This window comes from Macaca fascicularis, chromosome 1 (genome assembly GCF_037993035.2).
Source record: "Macaca fascicularis isolate 582-1 chromosome 1, T2T-MFA8v1.1".
NCBI lineage: Eukaryota > Metazoa > Chordata > Mammalia > Primates > Cercopithecidae > Macaca > Macaca fascicularis.
In genome coordinates this window covers 102,479,218-102,498,396 of record NC_088375.1, presented here as the reverse complement: position 1 = coordinate 102,498,396, position 19,179 = coordinate 102,479,218, and the positions used below count along the sequence as shown (strand labels likewise).

Genomic DNA, 19,179 nt, shown 5'->3' with positions numbered 1-19,179 from the left:
ATATCTGCAGGGACATTCTTCTTCTGACACTGGATAGTAGAAGGGTTGGACAGCTTCTCTAACAAGCTAAGTAGATGCCTGTGTTGACTTAGTTCACAGTCTGAGTCACTTGCTTCTTATATCCCAACCTCTGGAACAAGGCAAATGGTATAGGTTTCTCCAGAGGTCACAGGATAAATGCCCCTATTGAATTCTGGGGACATTGAGCCATTCTTCAAACAAGCAGCAACAACTTAAGATTACTTTTCAAGGCAATTGTGTTTCCCATCATTCTTCTAAAAGAATTTTTCATGTCCTTATTCCTCAGGCTGAATATGATGGGGCTGAGGAAGGGGGTAATGACAGTATAAGGGACTGCTATGAGTGTGTCATCTCCTGAGGCTTCTGGCTTCAAATAAACAATAGATGCAAAACCAAAGTGCATTATAACCACTGTGAGATGGGAGGCACAGGTGGAGAAGGCCTTCTGCTTGCCCTCAGCTGAAGGAATCCTGAGGACAGCAGAAATAATGAAGACATAAGTCAGGATGATGAGCAGAAAGGTACCCAGCAAGCCGGACACTGAGATCAGTGTTACAATGAATTCTGTGAGATTACTGTCTATGCAGGACAGCCTAATAACTGCCCGCATATGGCAGAAGAAGTGTTTGACAAGGTTGGGTCTGCAGAAAGAGCCCCTGAATATCAGTGCAGTCTCTGTAAGAGAGATAAAGAAGCCTGCAGTCCAAGCAGAGGCCACAAGTTGTCCACATACAATGTTGGTCATAAGCAGTGGATATTTTAGAGGGTTACAGATGGCAAGGAAGCGGTCATATCCCATCAAAGTGAGGATGATACACTGTGTACCACCAAGTCCCAAGAAGAAGCACATCTGTAAGCTACAACCTATAACTGAAATGCTTCTGTCCTTGGCCAGTAGATCTTTCAGCATCTTTGGGACGATGGTCAGTGTGTAGCAGGTCTCAGAGAAGGAGAGTGAACAAAGGAAGAGATACATAGGGCTGTGGAGGGACCTGTCCACCCGGGTTAGGCCCATGATGGTCAGATTACCTGCAAGGGTGAGAAGGTAGAGACAAAAGAAGACCACAAAAAGAAATGTCTGTACATGTGGGTACACAGAAAAGCCAACAAGAATGAATTCCTTCAGGACTGTCTGGTTGATCCTCATCATTTGAATGTCTGAAATTTGAAAGAAACAACAATAAACATTCAACTTTTGAATGATACCATCAAATGAAAATTGTGATGACTAAGATAAATCATCAGAATTACAATTACCACTGCTTTTTCATGTAGTTTAGCAAAACTATTTATATGTAGATAATGTGTTTTTCTCGTTTTTCATCCATTCATTGTTTCCTTTATTCAGCGGCTAATTAGTGATGACTTAGTATATGACATCACTATGTATATGACAAGAAGGCTCGCTCTGGCCTATTTTTAAAAGGATTTTATGAGCAGATGATATAATATGGGAGGAAACACTCCAGTTGATGCTCAGATAAAGGAGGTTCAGATGCATTAGGTGAGCTTTATTTGGATGAGCTTCTGAACACACAGAAAACTTTTAGGTGGATAATAGACAGAGTCAGGGTCCAACACATAAACTTCCACACATTGTATGGTCTATAAATATTTACTGTGTAAATATCGAGAATTGATTTCCAAATAATTTAGGACAAAACTTGGACAATGACTTGCAATGTTGGAGAAACCCAAAGTCATTAACCCTTCTTGGAGAATATATTTAGGTCCTAGAATTTTAAAGGAAAGTAAAAAAAAAAAAAAGAAAAAAAAAGTGTCATTATTTCTACTCTGAGAAGAGGGAAAGAAGAAAGATAGGGAAGCCTAGGACCTTTAGGATTAATAGTAATTAATTAAATCTGTGGATGGTTTGATAAGCAGACTACACAAGCATAGTGCAGGTGGCAATTGAGATTGTGTCTATTTTGTTAATTCCAAGCTCAGCATTCAAAGAAAATAAGTGGCATTTAATAATTGTATAAATTTCTCAATAATGCTACATCTGATTTAATCTCATACTCCTCTGATTTCTATAGCATGTTGTTTGTCCTTATATTTAACACATTGTTTCAACCCTGTAGTATATTGAGCTACTGTTTTCTCTGCCCCATATGTCAACATATTTAATAACTAGCATTTATGAGGTTTATATTTTTCCAAATTATTTCAAATGTTTATTGATTTTACTCTTCACAGCATAAATGTAAAGTGCATGGGACAGCTGTGAAATGGGCAGGACAAATGTGATTACTTATTTTAGAAATAAAATTGTGTCTCGGAAGTGGCATATTTGAGACTAGATGCAAAGAGTTTTGACTTGAACTGTATATTCTTTTCATTTATCAATGTTTAGTGCTTCAAGAAAGGGACTATAAGTCTTATATTTTTGTATTTTTCAGAGTAATAATATAGAACACTTTAAGAAGATAATAATTCCTGGTGAATGTTAGATGGATGAGTTAATCATCAGAAAAGTGGTTAGTATATAAATGATTTTTGTTTTCCTTTGTTATTCAGCACTGCATAGCATTTGATTTTTGAGCATGGAGGTTAACAGACTTTCCACTCTAATTAAGTTTTGTTTAAGCTAAGATTAAGCATTCTCATGGCAGAGTCTAACTTATCACTGAGAGTCAGAAGACACAGTAGAAAAATGATCTGAATTATAAGTGGCTCCTGAAATAATCCACAACCCTCTGGACTCTACTTTAAAGGCGCCTTTGGTTTTTTGTCTTCTTAGACCTTACAAGATTCTTACTCTCTGACAGTCATACATGAATCACATGACTTAATCTTTTCTTATCTCCTATCAACTGTTTCTCCATTCTGTTTCCCTTTCACTCACTGTATCTATTCTTCTTAGTGAGCAGTTATTTCTCAATAAGAAGATTATTTTTCTGGTCTCTTACCGAAGGGAACATTATAGAGGACCATTTCTATTAAAACCCGGGGCTTCCTCGTGAGGCCTTTTGGTGTGAGCCTCTTTAGTAACCACATTCAGTATGAGTATCTTTGGTTTCCAAATCTACTTGTAGATGCTTGTTCCACTTTTCTCTATGATCAGCATTCTGCTACATTTTCAGCTATTTCAGAGGCATCTTTTTCCTTCCAGAAGTATTAGGCTTCAATAGGTTCCTTCTACTTATTCCTAAGCCACTGTAAAAAATTCCTCCTATCAGTAGTGCGCTTCACACACCAAGGCTCCAAAGCACTCTTGACCCTTCACAGTAACTCTGTAAGAAAGGAAATTATGTGGATTCTAGAACTGAAGGATTAAATATAGCAAAGGGAAAATATAAAACAGATTAGTATAGCAATAAGTTATTTTAGTACTTGATGTCCTTGGTACAAAACCCAAGCTTTTTCTAACATACTACCAGAAAAAACAGTCTGATTTTACACGTGTTCTACCTCTTCCAACACAGCCCTGGGATTTGAGGCAGGGACTAGGAGGCAGCTAAGGGGTTGGAAGAGGTGCTGTTTTTAAAGTCACCATTAAATTCATAAGCATTTTGAAAATGCAAATAATCACCCATACAAATTCCAAGATAGGTCTTTCCTTATCTAGTCCTTACTTGACTGTGTGCTAAATATTTTCTTGGTGAATCATCAGCAGTAGAGTATAAATGTCAGAATCTCTACTTCTGGTATATTCCAAATGTGTGCAAGATTTTGTGTGTGTGTGTGTGTGTGTGTGTGTGTATGTATGTGTTGTGAGGATATTATGTCCCACCTTACCTCATCTATCTCTGAAGTTGTCCCTAAATCCACCTGTGTCAAATTTAATTTCAGTTATGAATCCACTGACACACATATATATGTTATATACATATATGTGGTGGTATATATATATACACATATGACACACATATGACACACATATGATATATATATGACATATGTATGACACACATATATGTGTGTATACACATACATACACATATGCACACACACTTTCCAAAGAGAAATGGTGATATGGAAAAGGTATGTAATTTTATCCCAATGACCCTTTCTTTTTGTAGTGACAATTAGTTATGAGGAGAAGAGAGTAAAACCATCTAGAATAGTTTCCTACCTCGTTTATTTTATCAGGCTCCAAAGCCAATTCACTGTCACGATTACATTCTTCCAAAAGATAATCTTCACAATATCGCTGGAAGCATACTTTTTTCACCGCTCGAAAGAGACAGAGATTGATTTAATATGAAAAACATTGGTGTTAGCTTAGTGACATTGCGAAAGCTGCTGCATCTTCTGAATTTGAGTTTCCCCAGATGGGAAGTAAGAAAAAAGGTCCTGAGTTCATGCAAGCTGTAATATTCTATGGCTCTAGAGTTCTGTGACAGGAGTTGTGAGGTTAGGCCATACCTGATGTGATCAGCCCCCACTGCCCACTAAATTACAGTGGTTTAGAACCTCCTTTCTATGGATTTAGAGGTATGGTTTGATTATTATAAGCGCTTGAGATTCCTGAGCTCTAGAGGTTTGGTTTTGGTTAGGAGATCCTAAGGGATTCCTCTCTCTTTCATCAGAGAAAGCAGATAACTTCCTCACCCAACTTTGTAATTTGTTCTCATTAGTTACAGTGCTTTGTGTAACATGTGACTTGTAAAACTCTTCTGGGAGTCTCTGGAGATTTTAAACTTGCAGAGTTTATATCCTGCCCATAAACAATGCTTTCTGCTACTTTATGTTTTGTTTTTGGCAGCGAGGGTGAATAAAATTTGCAACCCTAATGCTTATTCAATTCATTCTCTTGCTGACAAAAGTGCTCACCTAGACCAGACTTTAGTCACACTCCTCTAAGCTCTCTTCTCAACTGGACTTCAGATTGTCCATCCTTGTTGAGTCTGTACCACCTAGTTGTAGCAAGAACCTTGCTAAGTCAGGTTGGAGAGAATCCCTTACCGTTGATATTCAGTCACCCTCAATAGCTAATAAAATTCCTCATCCTCCACCAACCTCTGGGTAATATATAATCATCCTGACCTGTCTTCAGCAAGTGTTCTGTTAGATCAGTTCAGTGAGAATTCCTCCTTACTCCTGATGTGGAGTCATATTCACTGACTCCACTACCCATCCTTTGGCTATGGATCCCCGCTTTTCCACACTGTATTCAAAATTAAGCCCAGTGTTAAATGGACATCTGTTTTTCTCTATTGCAATAGCTCCTGAATAAAATACATTTTGCTATCTTAACTACTGCATAGCTCTGGATTTCATTGACACCACTCACCACAAATACACTCACTATTTCCCTTTAATCACTGACTCCCTTTCTGGGTACTTAAGAAAGGTCTACAGTGTATAAAAGACTGCTCCAAACATTGCAGGAGAACTCAGAAAAATACAAGAAATGATATCTTCTAACAAGAGGTTTATACTCCTTTGGAGGAAAGAAGGTTGTGTCCATGAAAAGTGTATTATAGTAAGCAGCACTGTAGTAAGCTGAGAACTACAACAATGATTAGATGAGGCAAGATAAAAACAACTGGACCAGGTTGTCAGAAAGACATATAGAGTAGGGGTGTTAGGAAAGACTTCTAAAAATAAGCAGCAAGTCGGTGGTGTTTGCTCATGTCTGTAATCCCAGCGACTCAGGAGGCTAAGGCGGGGAGGATTGCCTTAGGCCAGGAGTTTGAGATAAGCCTGGATAACATAGTGAGATCCCATCTCTAAAAATAAATAAAATAATAAATAAAATAGAGTTGAAATTCCCGTTTCCATTGTACTATAGGTTGTACTATCTTGTGGCAGTTCAGTACAAATATATAATTAGATGGGAAATAAGTACTTGAAAAGATACTCAGCCTTATCATTTATTAGACAATACAAATTAAAAACACAATATGATTCTACTACATAAGTGTTCAAATATTTAAAATTAAGAAAAAAAGATTGACCATACCAGTATTGGTGAGGATTTGAAAGAACTATAACTCATACACTATTCTTAGAGATGTGTAAGTGATAAAATAGTCTGAAATTTTGAAAAATAATTTTTCAGTCTCTTGAAAAGTTTAATCTATTCAGGTTCCCAGACAAGATGATGTATATTCACTATTTTTCTGTCCTTCTTCTCTAAATACAACTAAATAACCTGGAAAGAATTCAATAGACAATCAAAAAATGACTCTAAAAGGTGAAAAAGAAAGAGAAGGTGGACTGACCACATACCTCAGGACTTGAAGAACAACACCACAGTAAGCTTCCTAGGATTTATTTTATCTCTCATAAATCCCAGACTGGGATGTGGAAAGTCCTACAGCTCAAAACCTTGAACTGGCAACAGGCATAGACAAAAACAAATAAAGGAAAGGTAAAATCCATTGTCTTTGGTCAAAGGAAAACAAAAAGGAAGCCCGACAGAGGCTTCATAGGGAGACTCATCACCAATGGCAATGAGAGCTCTAATCTGTTTGTAGCTGCACTACCAAGAAAGCTTGAATCCTAATTCAATCCCCATCTTGCACCAGCCATTTAGACCTCATCTGCCCATAGATGCATGGCCAGCAGTGCCTAGAAGAGCAATCTGTCCTCTGTCTCACACAAGCTGACAGTAGCAGGATGATCATTGCTAGAAAAACTTGTGAAGTTCAACTTGTCTCTTGGCCCAGTGTTGATAGGTGGTGAGCTCTTTGACTCCAGAGTCTGTGTCAACAAGGTCCGGGATGGTTTCCAGAACCTACGCACTAAGTCTAAATATGGAGACCTTACCATACTATTAAACATGCCAAGATTCAACTGAAAATCATCCCTGATACCAAGAACCAATACAATCTCAATTAAGTGAGAAAAGACAACCAATTGATGCCAGTACCAAGTGAACAAGATAGTAGAATTGAAAATGATTTTAAAGTAGCCTCCATAAGATTGATTCAATAAGTAATTACAAATTTCCTTGAAACATATGAAAAAAATAAAAATTATAAAAGCCATAAAAATGGGATTACAGAAATGAAAAATATAATAAGTAATATCTCAGATTGTTTCAGATCGGCTTGGGAAGTTCCCTTTATATTGGGGACTGCTAAATATTTATTTACATATGGAGATAAATAACTATCATATATTATATATATTACTGTTTTAATATAGTCCTGTTAGCTCATTTTAAAAAATGTATTCAATACAATTTAAATGCAACAGTAATTTGTTTTACATCTTCCATTAATATATATCTTATTTTTCTTTTTGAAAATTTCTAATACACACACACATACCCCATATATATTTATGTTTATACATCTTTTGTTGACTGCCTTATACCTTTACTTATACTTTTGAACATTTACTTATAGTTTTGAACATTTCTAATACACACACACACACACATATATATATATACATATATATATACACACATGTATACATCTTTGGTTGACTGCCTTGTACTTCTCTATAACAAAATCTTTGTTCGTTGATTGCAAAATAAGTTTTTATTATACATTATATAAAAGAGAAAATGTTAGTAAGTGTGATAGTTAAAATTTTAAAGTAAAATTATCCCCGAATAAAAACATTGCTTTAGTATTACTTCATATATCCATGATAAGTATTTATTTTTATAAAAACAAAACAGATCAGAATCCATTTTATTGCAAAATGTTTTATTTTTACAGACAGAAACACTGGAAATTCTTATTTATGGTAACATGAAGAAAATCTTTAAAGGAGTTTTAATGAATTTTTTTTTTAATAGTAATGCTACTCGATTCTTTGAATTCCATCCAAGTTATATACCATTCATAGATTAATGATCTATCACTTAAAGTTCAATTCAGTAATTTAAATGGAAGATAATTTTATCAGTTCCTTTTTCTATGTTCCCAAAATAATAAGGACTCTACTTGACTTGTAAAGAAAGGTATTCACTGTTTTTCATTAACATTCAATTTTCTTTCAGTTTCTGAGTAATTCATCATAAGTTTTCCAGTTATTATCAAATGATTGTTAAATATGATTGTTCAGCTGTTTCTTCTGAACACTTTGTTTAAGGTTTTATGTCCAGAAGTTTGGGATAAATGAAAATACTGTTTATTTCAATCACCTTGGTTCATAGATATTTTGGTAAAATCCTTTTAGCCTACAATATGCTTTAGCTATTTATACTCTTCTATTCACCCTATCTCCCATGGAAGTGTTTGTGGAGACCATGTAGGAACCTGGGATTTCCACCCTCACTTGGAAGAAGCAAGGTACTCTGTGGTGTCGAAGACACCTACTGCAGAGTCAGGACTTTCACCACTTCCCAGAGGTAATAAAAATGAAATAGAGGTTCCTCTTCAAAGGGACTTTCCTCCCAGTCAAATTGAGAATAAATAGTAACCTCTCTGAGAAGCAAAATTTACTCAAATATCTGTGCTAATCCTCTTAAATATCTGCTGGCCATAATAAAGAAATCAATATACTTTGTGTTTTTAGCTCCTACATTTTAGCCTAAGATATCTGCTCTGGCATGCCTAAATAGGTCCAAGCAAGCATTAGGTCATAGCCTGTTCCTCTTCCTTATTTGGAGGTGTTTTTGCTTTTCTCAGCATTCCACAAGTTACTTCCTCTATTCCTTTGTTCTCCTCTGCTTTCACCTCTTTTGGAAAGTTCTAAGTTGCTAGCCAATTGGGACAAGGATAGAATGTGAGGTCCTGTTCCAGCCGATGGAAACTGGACACAGACTAGGATGGATGAGTCAGGTTATAAATGACCCTGCCTCCTTCGTTCGTGTGTGCTCTCGTGGCAAGACTGCTAGCAAGTGGCACCCTTTCTGCAGAAGGTAAATTAGGCTTGCTGAGAGATCCTTTGTCTCAGTGTCAATTCTTATGACACCAAATACCCATTCCCAACATAATCCTCAGTGATGTCAGTGGAAGCTAAGGGAGCCCTAAAGGGGCACCCGTTCAGAATGGTCAAGATAGGGTAAGCAAAAGAGAGTGGGGAGCTGGAAATCCCACCCAGCCCAGCAGTAAGGAGGATTCTCTCCTTAAGAGTATTCCGTTTTCTGAAGTCAACAGAGGCTGAATGGAGAATCTGGACTTCTAGCCTAATCTAGTAGTAAACGTGAGCACTCCAACTTTCCCCTGTTGGAGCAGTGTTAAAAGAAGCAAGGTAAAACGGAAGGTTTAGGCCAGGCATGGTGGCTCACGCTGGTGGCTCACGCATGTAATCCCAGCACTTTGGGAGGCCAAGATGGGTGGATGACGAGGTCAGGAGATCAAGACCATCCTGGCTAACATGGTGAAACCCTGTCTCTACTAAAAATACAAAATAAATAAATAAATAAATAAATAAATTAATTAATTAATTAAAAAACATAGGCATAGTGGTGGGCGCCTGTAGTCCCTGCTACTCGGGAGGCTGAGATAGGAGAATGGCGTGAACCTGGGAGGCGGAGGTTCAGTGAGCCAAGATCACGCCACTGCACTCCAGCCTGGGAGAGTGAGCGAGACTCTTGTCTCCAAAACAACAACAACAACAAAAACCCAGAAGGTTTAAATAAGATCCAAAGTGTCATAACAAGATAACTCAAATACCCAGGTTCCAATAGAAAACAGCTTATCATGCTAAAAACGAAGAAAGTTTCCACTTACTTTTTCTTTCCATTTTCTTTTGTTATTGTTGAGCAAATACTAAACAGGATAAAATCAAATAATTCTATACCAAGACACATCATAGTAGAACTTCCAAAAGACTAAAGACAAAAATATCTTGAAATGAGCAAGAAAAAGTGATATTTTATCTACAGGGAAAAACATGTTTAGCAAAGAAGTGAACATTTTTGGCAGTTGATGAGTGATATGTGTTTTCAGTATTCCATTAAAGCATGAGACCTTAACAGAAAACTAAATTATCAGTTTAGCCAGCAGTTCCAGCTTAATATCATTTAATTGTCTGAATATCAGATACAAACGGTCTAACTCTGACAATCATCTCATTTCAAGCGTTTAGCATCAAAAAGAATACCAACTCATAAGTAAGACACAATTGAGGTATAGTTATAATGCAGTTTACTTGTCTCAAAGAACATATGTCTTTTTTAGGAACTAACATATATAGTATTTTGTTTAACTTAAACACAAATTCACATATTTACTTTTCATGGAAATAAGAGTTAGGTTTATGACAGTTATAAAAACAGAGAGTTGACTCATCCAAAAGTGAACATCACATTTCATTTTAAAAAGCATCATAAACCAAGGTAATTTTACAATGTATACTTTCTCTAAACTGCAAATATTTATTGATTCTCTCTTCAATGGAAATTTGTTTTCATGGCTATTAAAAAGCCAAAAAATAACAGATGTTTGCAAAGTTGTGGAGAAAAGGGAATGCTTAGTCACTGCTGGTGGTAATATAAATTAATTCAGTCACTGTGCGAAGTAGCTTGGAGATTTGTCAAAGACCTAGAGGTAGAAATTTGACCCAGCAATACCATTACTGGGTATATACCCAAAGAATTTAAATAATTCTACCATAAAGACACAAGCATATTTGTATGTTTGTTCATCACAGTACTATTCACAATATGAAAGACATGGAGTCAATCCAGATGTTCATCCATGGTAGAGTGGATAAGGAAAATGTGGTATGCGTACACCATGGAATACTACACAGCCTTAAAAAAGAATGAGATCATGTCCTTTGTAGCAACATGGATGAAGTTGTAGGCCATTATTCTAAGTGAATTAACCTAGTAACAGAAAACCAAATACTGAATGTTCTCATTTGTAAGTGGGAGCTAAACATTGAATACAAATAGATACAAAGAAGGAAAAAATAGACACCAGGACCGAAGGTGGCAGGAGGGTGAGGATTGGAAAATTATCAGGCCTTTTGCTGATTACCTAGGTAACAAAATTATCTGTACATCAAACCCCTGTGAAACCCAATTTACTCATGTAAAAAACTTGCACATATACCCCCTTGAACCTAAAATAAAAGTTGGACTGTAAACAAACAACAGCAAAAAACCTAAAAAAAATAGCGATAATACCACATGCTGACAAGGCTGTGAAGACACAGGATCTCTCATAAATTGCTGGTGAGAATGCAAAATGGTGCAGCTACTTTGGAAAAATAGTTTGTCAGTTCCTTTTTAAACAAAACATATACTTACCATACCACCTTATAATTACTTTGGGCTTTTCTCTCAAGGAGATAAAAATTTACATCTATACAAAACCCTGTATTCAAATGTTAATAACAGCTTTATTTGTAATAACCCAAAACTGGAAATTAAAAGATATCCCTCAATAGATGAATGGCAAAACAAACTGTGGTATATCCATATCATGGCATATTTCTCAGCATTAAAAGTGAATGAACTATTGATATTGATTTAGATGAGTCTCAAGTGTATTATGTTGAGGGAAAAAATTGTAAAAGGTCACATACTTTATGATTCCATTTATATAAAATTCTGAAAATAGCAATTATAAAGAACGAAAACAAATTAGTGTTTGTCAGGGGTTATTACTGGTGAGGGTAGATGGTGAGTGTGACTATAAAAAAGTAGCACAGGAGAGATAGAATACATCTTGATTTTGGTGATGGTAAAATAAACCCACACATGCCATAAAATAACATAAAAATATACACACATATTCCAATATCAATTTCCTGGTTTTGTTATTGTCTTATAATTATGAAAAATGTAATGATTGAAGTAAGCTAAATTAAAATTTTTAAAAAAGAATCATTTTCCAAGAAGACTTTGTCAAGCTTCTGTATCTGCAATTCAAATCAATAAGACAATATATTTTTTAATTGAGATATTATTTAATACAGTAAGATGCACAGATCACGAGTGTAGAGTGAGTGTTGACAAACACATGTGCATAGGAAATCAGATCTGAATTCAAGATCCAGAACATTTTTATTACTACAGAGAGGTTTCTCATATTTCTTTCCAATCAAAATGCCAGAGACAATCACTGAACTGATTTCTGTAACCATTATAACATTTTCTTGTTCTGTAAACTCATACATGGAATCATACTGTATATGTACTCTGTTGCTTCTCTCTTCTTTCACTCAACATGTTTTTCAGATTTATCCATGCTGTTGCATATCGATTCCTTTTAATTGCTAAATATTATTTCATTGTATGAATATTCCACAACCTATTTATTTACTTGCTTATGAACATTGGGCTATTTCTAGTTTTTCATTATTATGAATTAAACTAAAACTAAAACTTATTTCTACAACTCTGTGGAAATATATATACTCATCCATGTTTAGCTAAATAGAAATAGGTATTTCTTATAAAGTAGTTATATAATTTCCTCTGCCTTTCTGCTCCTTGATGAGCAGTTTTTAATTTTCATACTTTCATTTGTTAATTTTCTAAGTCTATGTGTTTTACGTTCTGGCTAAAAAATCTTTTCCTACCCTACGATAATGAAGATATTCCCCTATGTCGTATTGTAGCCACTCTATATTTTTGTTTCTTCATTTAGGCCTGTGCTCCATTTTGTATAATTTGTGTATATAAAACAAAGGAGGAATTAGGTGTTTTGTTTTTCTTATACCAAAATGCAGTTTATTTTCGTACCATCTGTTGGAAAGATTTTCCTTTCTTCATTTCACTGCACAGGAACCTTTGTGGAAGTTAAATAGGAATATATGTATGAGTTTAGAATTAGTCTATGAATTTCTATAGCAAAGCTTCTTGGAATTTTGATTAAGAAAACATCAAATATGTGGATAAGTTTGGGGTATTCATATGTTTACAATATCGAGTTTTTAAATAAATTAATATTGCATTTGTTAATTTTCTAAGTCTATGTGTTTTACGTTCTGGCTAAAAACTCTTTTCCTACCCTATGATAATGAAGTCATTCGTATTTGGGTTTAACTTAATTTTTACCCATTAACTTTATAGTTTTAAGTATAGGATACTTTATCATTCTTGTTAAATTTAATTCTAATTGTTTTATATTTTTGATGCTACTAAAATTGACATTTTAAAATTTCATTTCTTATTTCTGTTACTAATATAAAAAATTAATTTGATCTGTCATCTATTTATTTACCTATCAATCTATCATAACCTGAGATCTTGCTAAATGAACTTATTAGTTCTAGTAGCTATTTTTGTAGATGTAGTGATATTTTCTAAGTACTCAGTCACATCATCTGCAAATGAAGAAAGTTTAATTATTCCCTCCAAATAAATGTACCTTTTATATCTTTTCTTGCATTAGCACACTGGTTTGGGCTTTTAATAAGATGTTGTACATAGTTGGCAAGAGTGGACATCTTAGGAGAAGGAGTTCAATATTTTGCAATTAAGTGTGATGTTAGCTTTATGTTTTTCATAGAAACAAAGTATTTACCAAAAATAAATATTGATTTTTACAAATACATTTTTTCACAAATATTGAGGTGAATAGATCAATGTGTCACCTTTTGTCTGTTAGTGTAGTGAATTATATTAATGTATTTTTAAAAAATAAATCGGTCTTGCACTCTTAGCATAAATCTCCTTTGACATGGAATATTATCCTTCATATGCACTGATATAATATGTTTTCTATTATTTTGTTAGAAACATTTTTGAAAGTATTTTAATGTATTATAGTGGTCTCTAATTTTGTTTTCTGATAATATACTTCTTGGGTTTCAGTTTTAGTGCTATTCTGGTTTCATAAAACGAGATGTTAATGATTCTCCAGCATCTTATTTCCTGAAACAATTTGTGTAAGCTTATTTTATCTTTTCTCTTAAATAATGAAACAACTGTGAACTAGAGTTTTCATCCTGGGAAGTTTTATAGTTTAAAATCAATTGCTTAAACATAATTTTTATTTTTGGTAGGTTGTGGTTTTAAGAGAATTTGTTGAAATCTAAATTTTCTCCTTTATTGACAGTAACTTGTTCCCAATATTGTAGGACCTGAATTAATATTCTCTCTTTCATCTCTGCTTTTGTAATTTCTTTCTTTTTATTCCTGGTCAGTCTTCTTAGGAATTTATCAATTTCTCTAAGAACTGCAAAGACTCAAATTGTGATATTGCTGATTTCCTTTTTGCTCTTTTTAAATTCTTTACTTTTCATGTCCTTATTATTTTCTTCCTTCTCCTTATTTTTGGGTTAAATTTACTTTTTCTTTTACATTCTTAATTTTAAGCATAGATTATGCTTTTATTACTATCTTCTTTACTAATATCAGAATTTAAAACCATCTCTCTCTGCTGACAATATGATTCTATATCTAGAAAACCCTAAAGACTCCACCAAAAGGCTACAAGACAGATAAACAATTTTAGTGCTATTCCTACCAAACTACCACATCATTCTTCACAGAATTAGAAAAAAGTATTCTAGGGCCGGGCGCGGTGGCTCAAGCCTGTAATCCCAGCACTTTGGGAGGCCGAGGTGGGCGGATCACAAGGTCAGGAGATCGAGACCACAGTGAAACCCCGTCTCTACTAAAAATACAAAAAAAAAAAAAAAAAAAAAAAAAAAAAAAAAAAAAAAAAAGTATTCTAAAATTCATGTGGAACCAAAGAAAGATCACAAATAGCCAAAGCAATTTGAAGTAAAAAGACAAAGCTGGAGGCATTACAACACCCAACCTCAAACTATACTATAAGACTATAAGAATCTAGTAAGCATTGGGAGTTATACCTGATGTAAATGATGAGTTGATGGGTGCAGCACACCAACATGGCACAAGTATACATATGTAACAAACCTGCACGTTATGCACATATACCCTACAACTTAAAGTACAATAATAATAAATAAATTAAAAAAAAAAAAAAAAAAAGAATCTAGTAACCAAAGAAGCATAGTGCTGGTACAAAAACAGACACATAGACCAATGGAACAGAAAAAAAAAACAAAAAAACAAAAAAACTCAGAAATAAAGCCTCACTCCTACAACCATCTGATCTTTGACAACACTAACAAAAACAAGCAATGGGGAAAGGACTCCCTATTAAACAAAGAGTGCTGGGATAACTAGCTAGCCATAGGCACAAGATTGAAACTGGACTCTTACCTTTCACCACATATAAAAATCAACTCAAGATGAATTAAGGATTTAAAGGTAATACCCAAACTATAAAAATCCTATTAAAAAAAATCTAGGAAATAACCCTCATGATATTGGCCTTTGCAAATAATTTTTGGCTAAGTCACCAAAAGCAATTTCAATGGAAACAAAAACGGACAAATGGGCCTAATTAAACTAGAGTTTCTGCACAACCAAAAATAAAAATAAAATTAAAAAACGTAAAAATAGAGTAGACAACCTACTGAAACCTACTGCATGGGAGATAATATTCACAAACTATGCATCAGACAAAGGCCTACTATCTAAAAGTCTATAAGGAACTTAAACAAGTCAACAAGCAGAAAACATATAATTGCATTAAAAATGAGCAAAGAACATGAACAGATACTTCTCAAAAGAAGACATACGATTTGCCAATAAACATATGAAAAAATGCTCAGCATCACTAATCATCCAAGAAATGCAAATCAAAACCATAATGAGATACCATCTCCCAAAAGTCAGAGTGGCTATTATTAAAAATTGAAAAACCAACAGATGCTGGTGAGGCTCAGAAGAATAGGGAATGTTTATATACTGTTGGTTGGAATGTAAATTAGTTCAGCCACTATGGAAAGCAATTTAGAGATTTTTCAAAGAACTTAAAACAGAGCTACCATTCAACTCAGCAATCCTATTACTGGATATATATCCAAAGGAAAATAGATCATTATACCGAAAGACACACGCACTCATACGTTCATCACCATGCTATTCACAATAGCAAAGACATGGAATTAACCTAGGTTCCCATCAATGAATGATTGGCTAAAGAAACTGTGCTACATATATACTATGCAATACCAAACAGTCATAAAAAAGAAAAAAAATTATGTCCTTTGCAGAAACATGGATGGATCTAGAGGCCATAGCCCTAAGTGAATTAATGCAGGAACAGAAAGCCAAATACTGCATGTTCTCACTTATAAGTGGAGCTAAACATTGAGTACACACGGACATAAACATGGGAACAATAGATACTGTGGACTATTAGAGGAGGAAGGAAATGATGGCAGCATGGGTTGAAAAACTACTTATTGGGTACTATGCTCATTACCTGGGTGCAATACACCCATGTAACAAACCTGCACATGTACTCCCTGTATCTAAAATAAAAGTTGAAATAAAAAAATTAAACTATAAATTTTCCCTTAAGCAATTTTTAGGTGCATTTCACAAACAAAACAATTTTTGTTTTTATTATCATTCAGGTATAAATGTTTCCTTATTGAACTTGTGTATTACTTTTTGGCCAGAAACTATGTAAAAAAAAAGAGAGAGAGAGAGAGAAAGAGAGAGAGAGAGACAGATATTAGCCTGACTTTCTTCATTTGCTCACCATTTGTACCAATTACTTCATCCAGAGACTTATGTACTCAGATTGGCCCAGTTAATATTAGGTGGTCATCCTAGATTGAGACATGGGTTGAGAAAAAAGGATATTAAGCAATAAACATGGGAATTAGGGATGTTGTATATGAAATAAAATAGAGAGAGTAAGAATGGAGTGAGAAGGTCCAGTTATTCCTCCCATAGGTAAAAATTATGAAACATGGACAAAAGCATTAGAAACAACGATTTGAAGTCATTAGAAAAAACAAAAGCCGTCAGGAACTTGAGAAGTAGTTAATAATAAAATATTGCTATTTTATCTTATCAGTAAGAACTGTGGGTTTGAAGCTTTATTGTTTAGAAACAGTCTCCAGCATACCCAACCCAACCCCTAGAGGGCAGATTATAGAGTTTAAAGCAGACACAACATTGGAAATTTAGAAGGGAAATTTTGTAAATGAGAGAGCAACAGAAGAGTTAAAATACCAAATCTGACTATTATCTCTGCAAAAGCCCTGACTTATCATGGGGAGCTCAGTGGAAGATAAAATACATACACAAGGAAAAGGGAATATACTCTTGAAAGACTGAATGACTCTTGGTAATATTTGTGAGTTTGATAGTTTGTAAGCACTGCCTGAGTGTATTCCTTTTGTACCATACAGATTTGAAGGCTGCAAGTGAACACCATATTGGCTTAAGCTGTTAGACAGCAGAATTCAGAAGTGTTAAAGGAACTACAGAACTAGGAAAATGCAGAGAGAAAATCTCAAGATCTGAGGATAAATTCTGTACAAATATTTACTGTCAGCTAAACTATATGCAGACAGATAAACTATACATTCAGTGGAGATAATCATGAGGCCAGACTAGAAAAGAAAGATAAAAGAAATAAAGCAGCATCTTGAAGCCAAACAACATGAAAAAATACATAAACTGCTGCAAACAGTTGGTGATAAATATTTTGCATTGCTCCAGAAAAATTAACTGCCTATTAGACACACAAAAAGAATAACTCCCCAAAAATCAGATTTTAGAATCACTATAATTTCTTTCTAAAATGTTTGGTTTTCAACCGAAAATATTTACTAATACAAAAATTTTGTAAACTATTTATACACAAGAAAAAATATAGCCTATAGAAATTGATTTCAAGTGAACTCACAATTTGGATTTTGCAGTATTCACATTCAGGTTTTTTAGAAATATGATCAAAGAATAAAAGGAAAATATGCCAATAAAGAGTAAACATGTAGATAGCATAAAATTATAAAAAGAAAATTATAAAAAGAAACGAATTGGATATCTGGAGCTTAAAAGTCCAACAATGGCTGAACTGCAAAGTGTATGAAATGGCCTCAACAACAAATTGGAGATAGTAGAAAAAAGAATAAGTGAATCTGAAGCAATTTCAATAGCAATTTATCTGATCTGAAAAAATACAGAAGATAAAATATAAATAAAATTAACAAATAAGACCTTTTTTTTTTTTTTTTTTTTTTTTTTTTTACAGGGTCTCACTCTGTTACCCAGGACAAAGTGTGATCATAGCTCATTGCATCCATGACCTTCTGGGCTCAAGCAATCCTCTTGCCTAAGCTTTCCAAGTAGCTGGGGCTACAGGCATGTACCATCATGCCCGGCTAATTTTTTGATTATTTGTAGAGACAGAGTCTCACTATGTTGTCAAGGCTGGTCTCAAATTTCTGGAATAAAGCATTCTCCTACCTCAGCTTCCCAAACTGCTGGAATTGCAGGTGTGAGCCACCATGCCCAGCCTCTTTCAGACTTATGAGACAATATTAAGTGATCCAACATATATGTAATTGAAATCTCAGAAAAAGACGGAATGAAAAAAGACTTCAAGATGGCCAATTAGAAGAATTTCATGCCTGTATCCTTCATTTAGAAGAACCAAAATAGCATATAGACAGTCATACCACACATACATTATCCAAGAAGGAACACTGGAATTCAACAGAGAAGCAACAGGAAACATCAAAAGCAGAGAAAGAGAAGGGACAGTGGTAGTGTGCCTGGCCAAGATCGACTGGGAGCCAGGAGTGACTTCCCATCATGGGCAAAGAGTAAGTGAGAGACTTCTAGCAGTCCACATTTGTACAATGGAATCATACAAACGTGGCCTCAAGAGAATCCCTTGATCCTCCCAACTCCTAAAATGAACATAGAGAGCTGCTGGGAGACTGTGGGATGGAACTGCTCCAGAAAGGGAACTCATGACGTGTCCCACACCCTGTCTGAGACATAATTGGCTACAGCAAAATGCCAGCTTCAAAACTAATCTTTGGCAGATCCCATGCTTTCCTGGGGCCCAGAAATGCTAGAACTGAGGTGTTTCAGAAATTCAAACTATCACTTCTGGAATGGAATAATGAACTGGGGGTACTCCCAACGCTGGAGCTAAGAAGTATGCAAGGTGTGGGCTATAGCTGCCAGTGCCAGGAAGCAAGTGCTACCAGGACAGAGATGGGAATCTGAGTGGGGCACAAGTTGCCACTGAAACTTGGTCACTAGCTGGTTGGGGCTCCTGCAGCAGGAGCAGGAGTGTGAGCTAGTCATGGGCTATTACCACTAAACCTGGGAAGGAAGCCCTGTTGAGACAGGGGAATGAGAGGGACACTCTTTGCTGGCCTTGGAAGTGGTCACTGAGGATGACCCAACTCTCTCCATTGGCAAGGCCTCAACGTCGATGGTACTACCCCTCACTGAACACTCCACCTGGGGCCTGATTATTTCCCCTCCCA

At 35.1% G+C, this 19,179-nt stretch overlaps 1 protein-coding gene across 1 annotated transcript; it reads right to left on the bottom strand.

Annotated features, from left to right (window-relative positions):
- Positions 1–214: 214 nt before the first annotated feature.
- On the bottom strand, positions 215–13,281 carry OR10X1 (olfactory receptor family 10 subfamily X member 1). Its single transcript, XM_005545162.3, has 3 exons — positions 13,203–13,281; positions 4,100–4,200; positions 215–1,249 (listed from the first exon to the last, which is right to left on the bottom strand). The coding sequence occupies exons 1-3, from the start codon at positions 13,279–13,281 to the stop codon at positions 215–217; spliced, it is 1,215 nt and encodes a 404-aa protein (XP_005545219.3).
- Between the last annotated feature and the right edge of the window lie 5,898 nt (positions 13,282–19,179).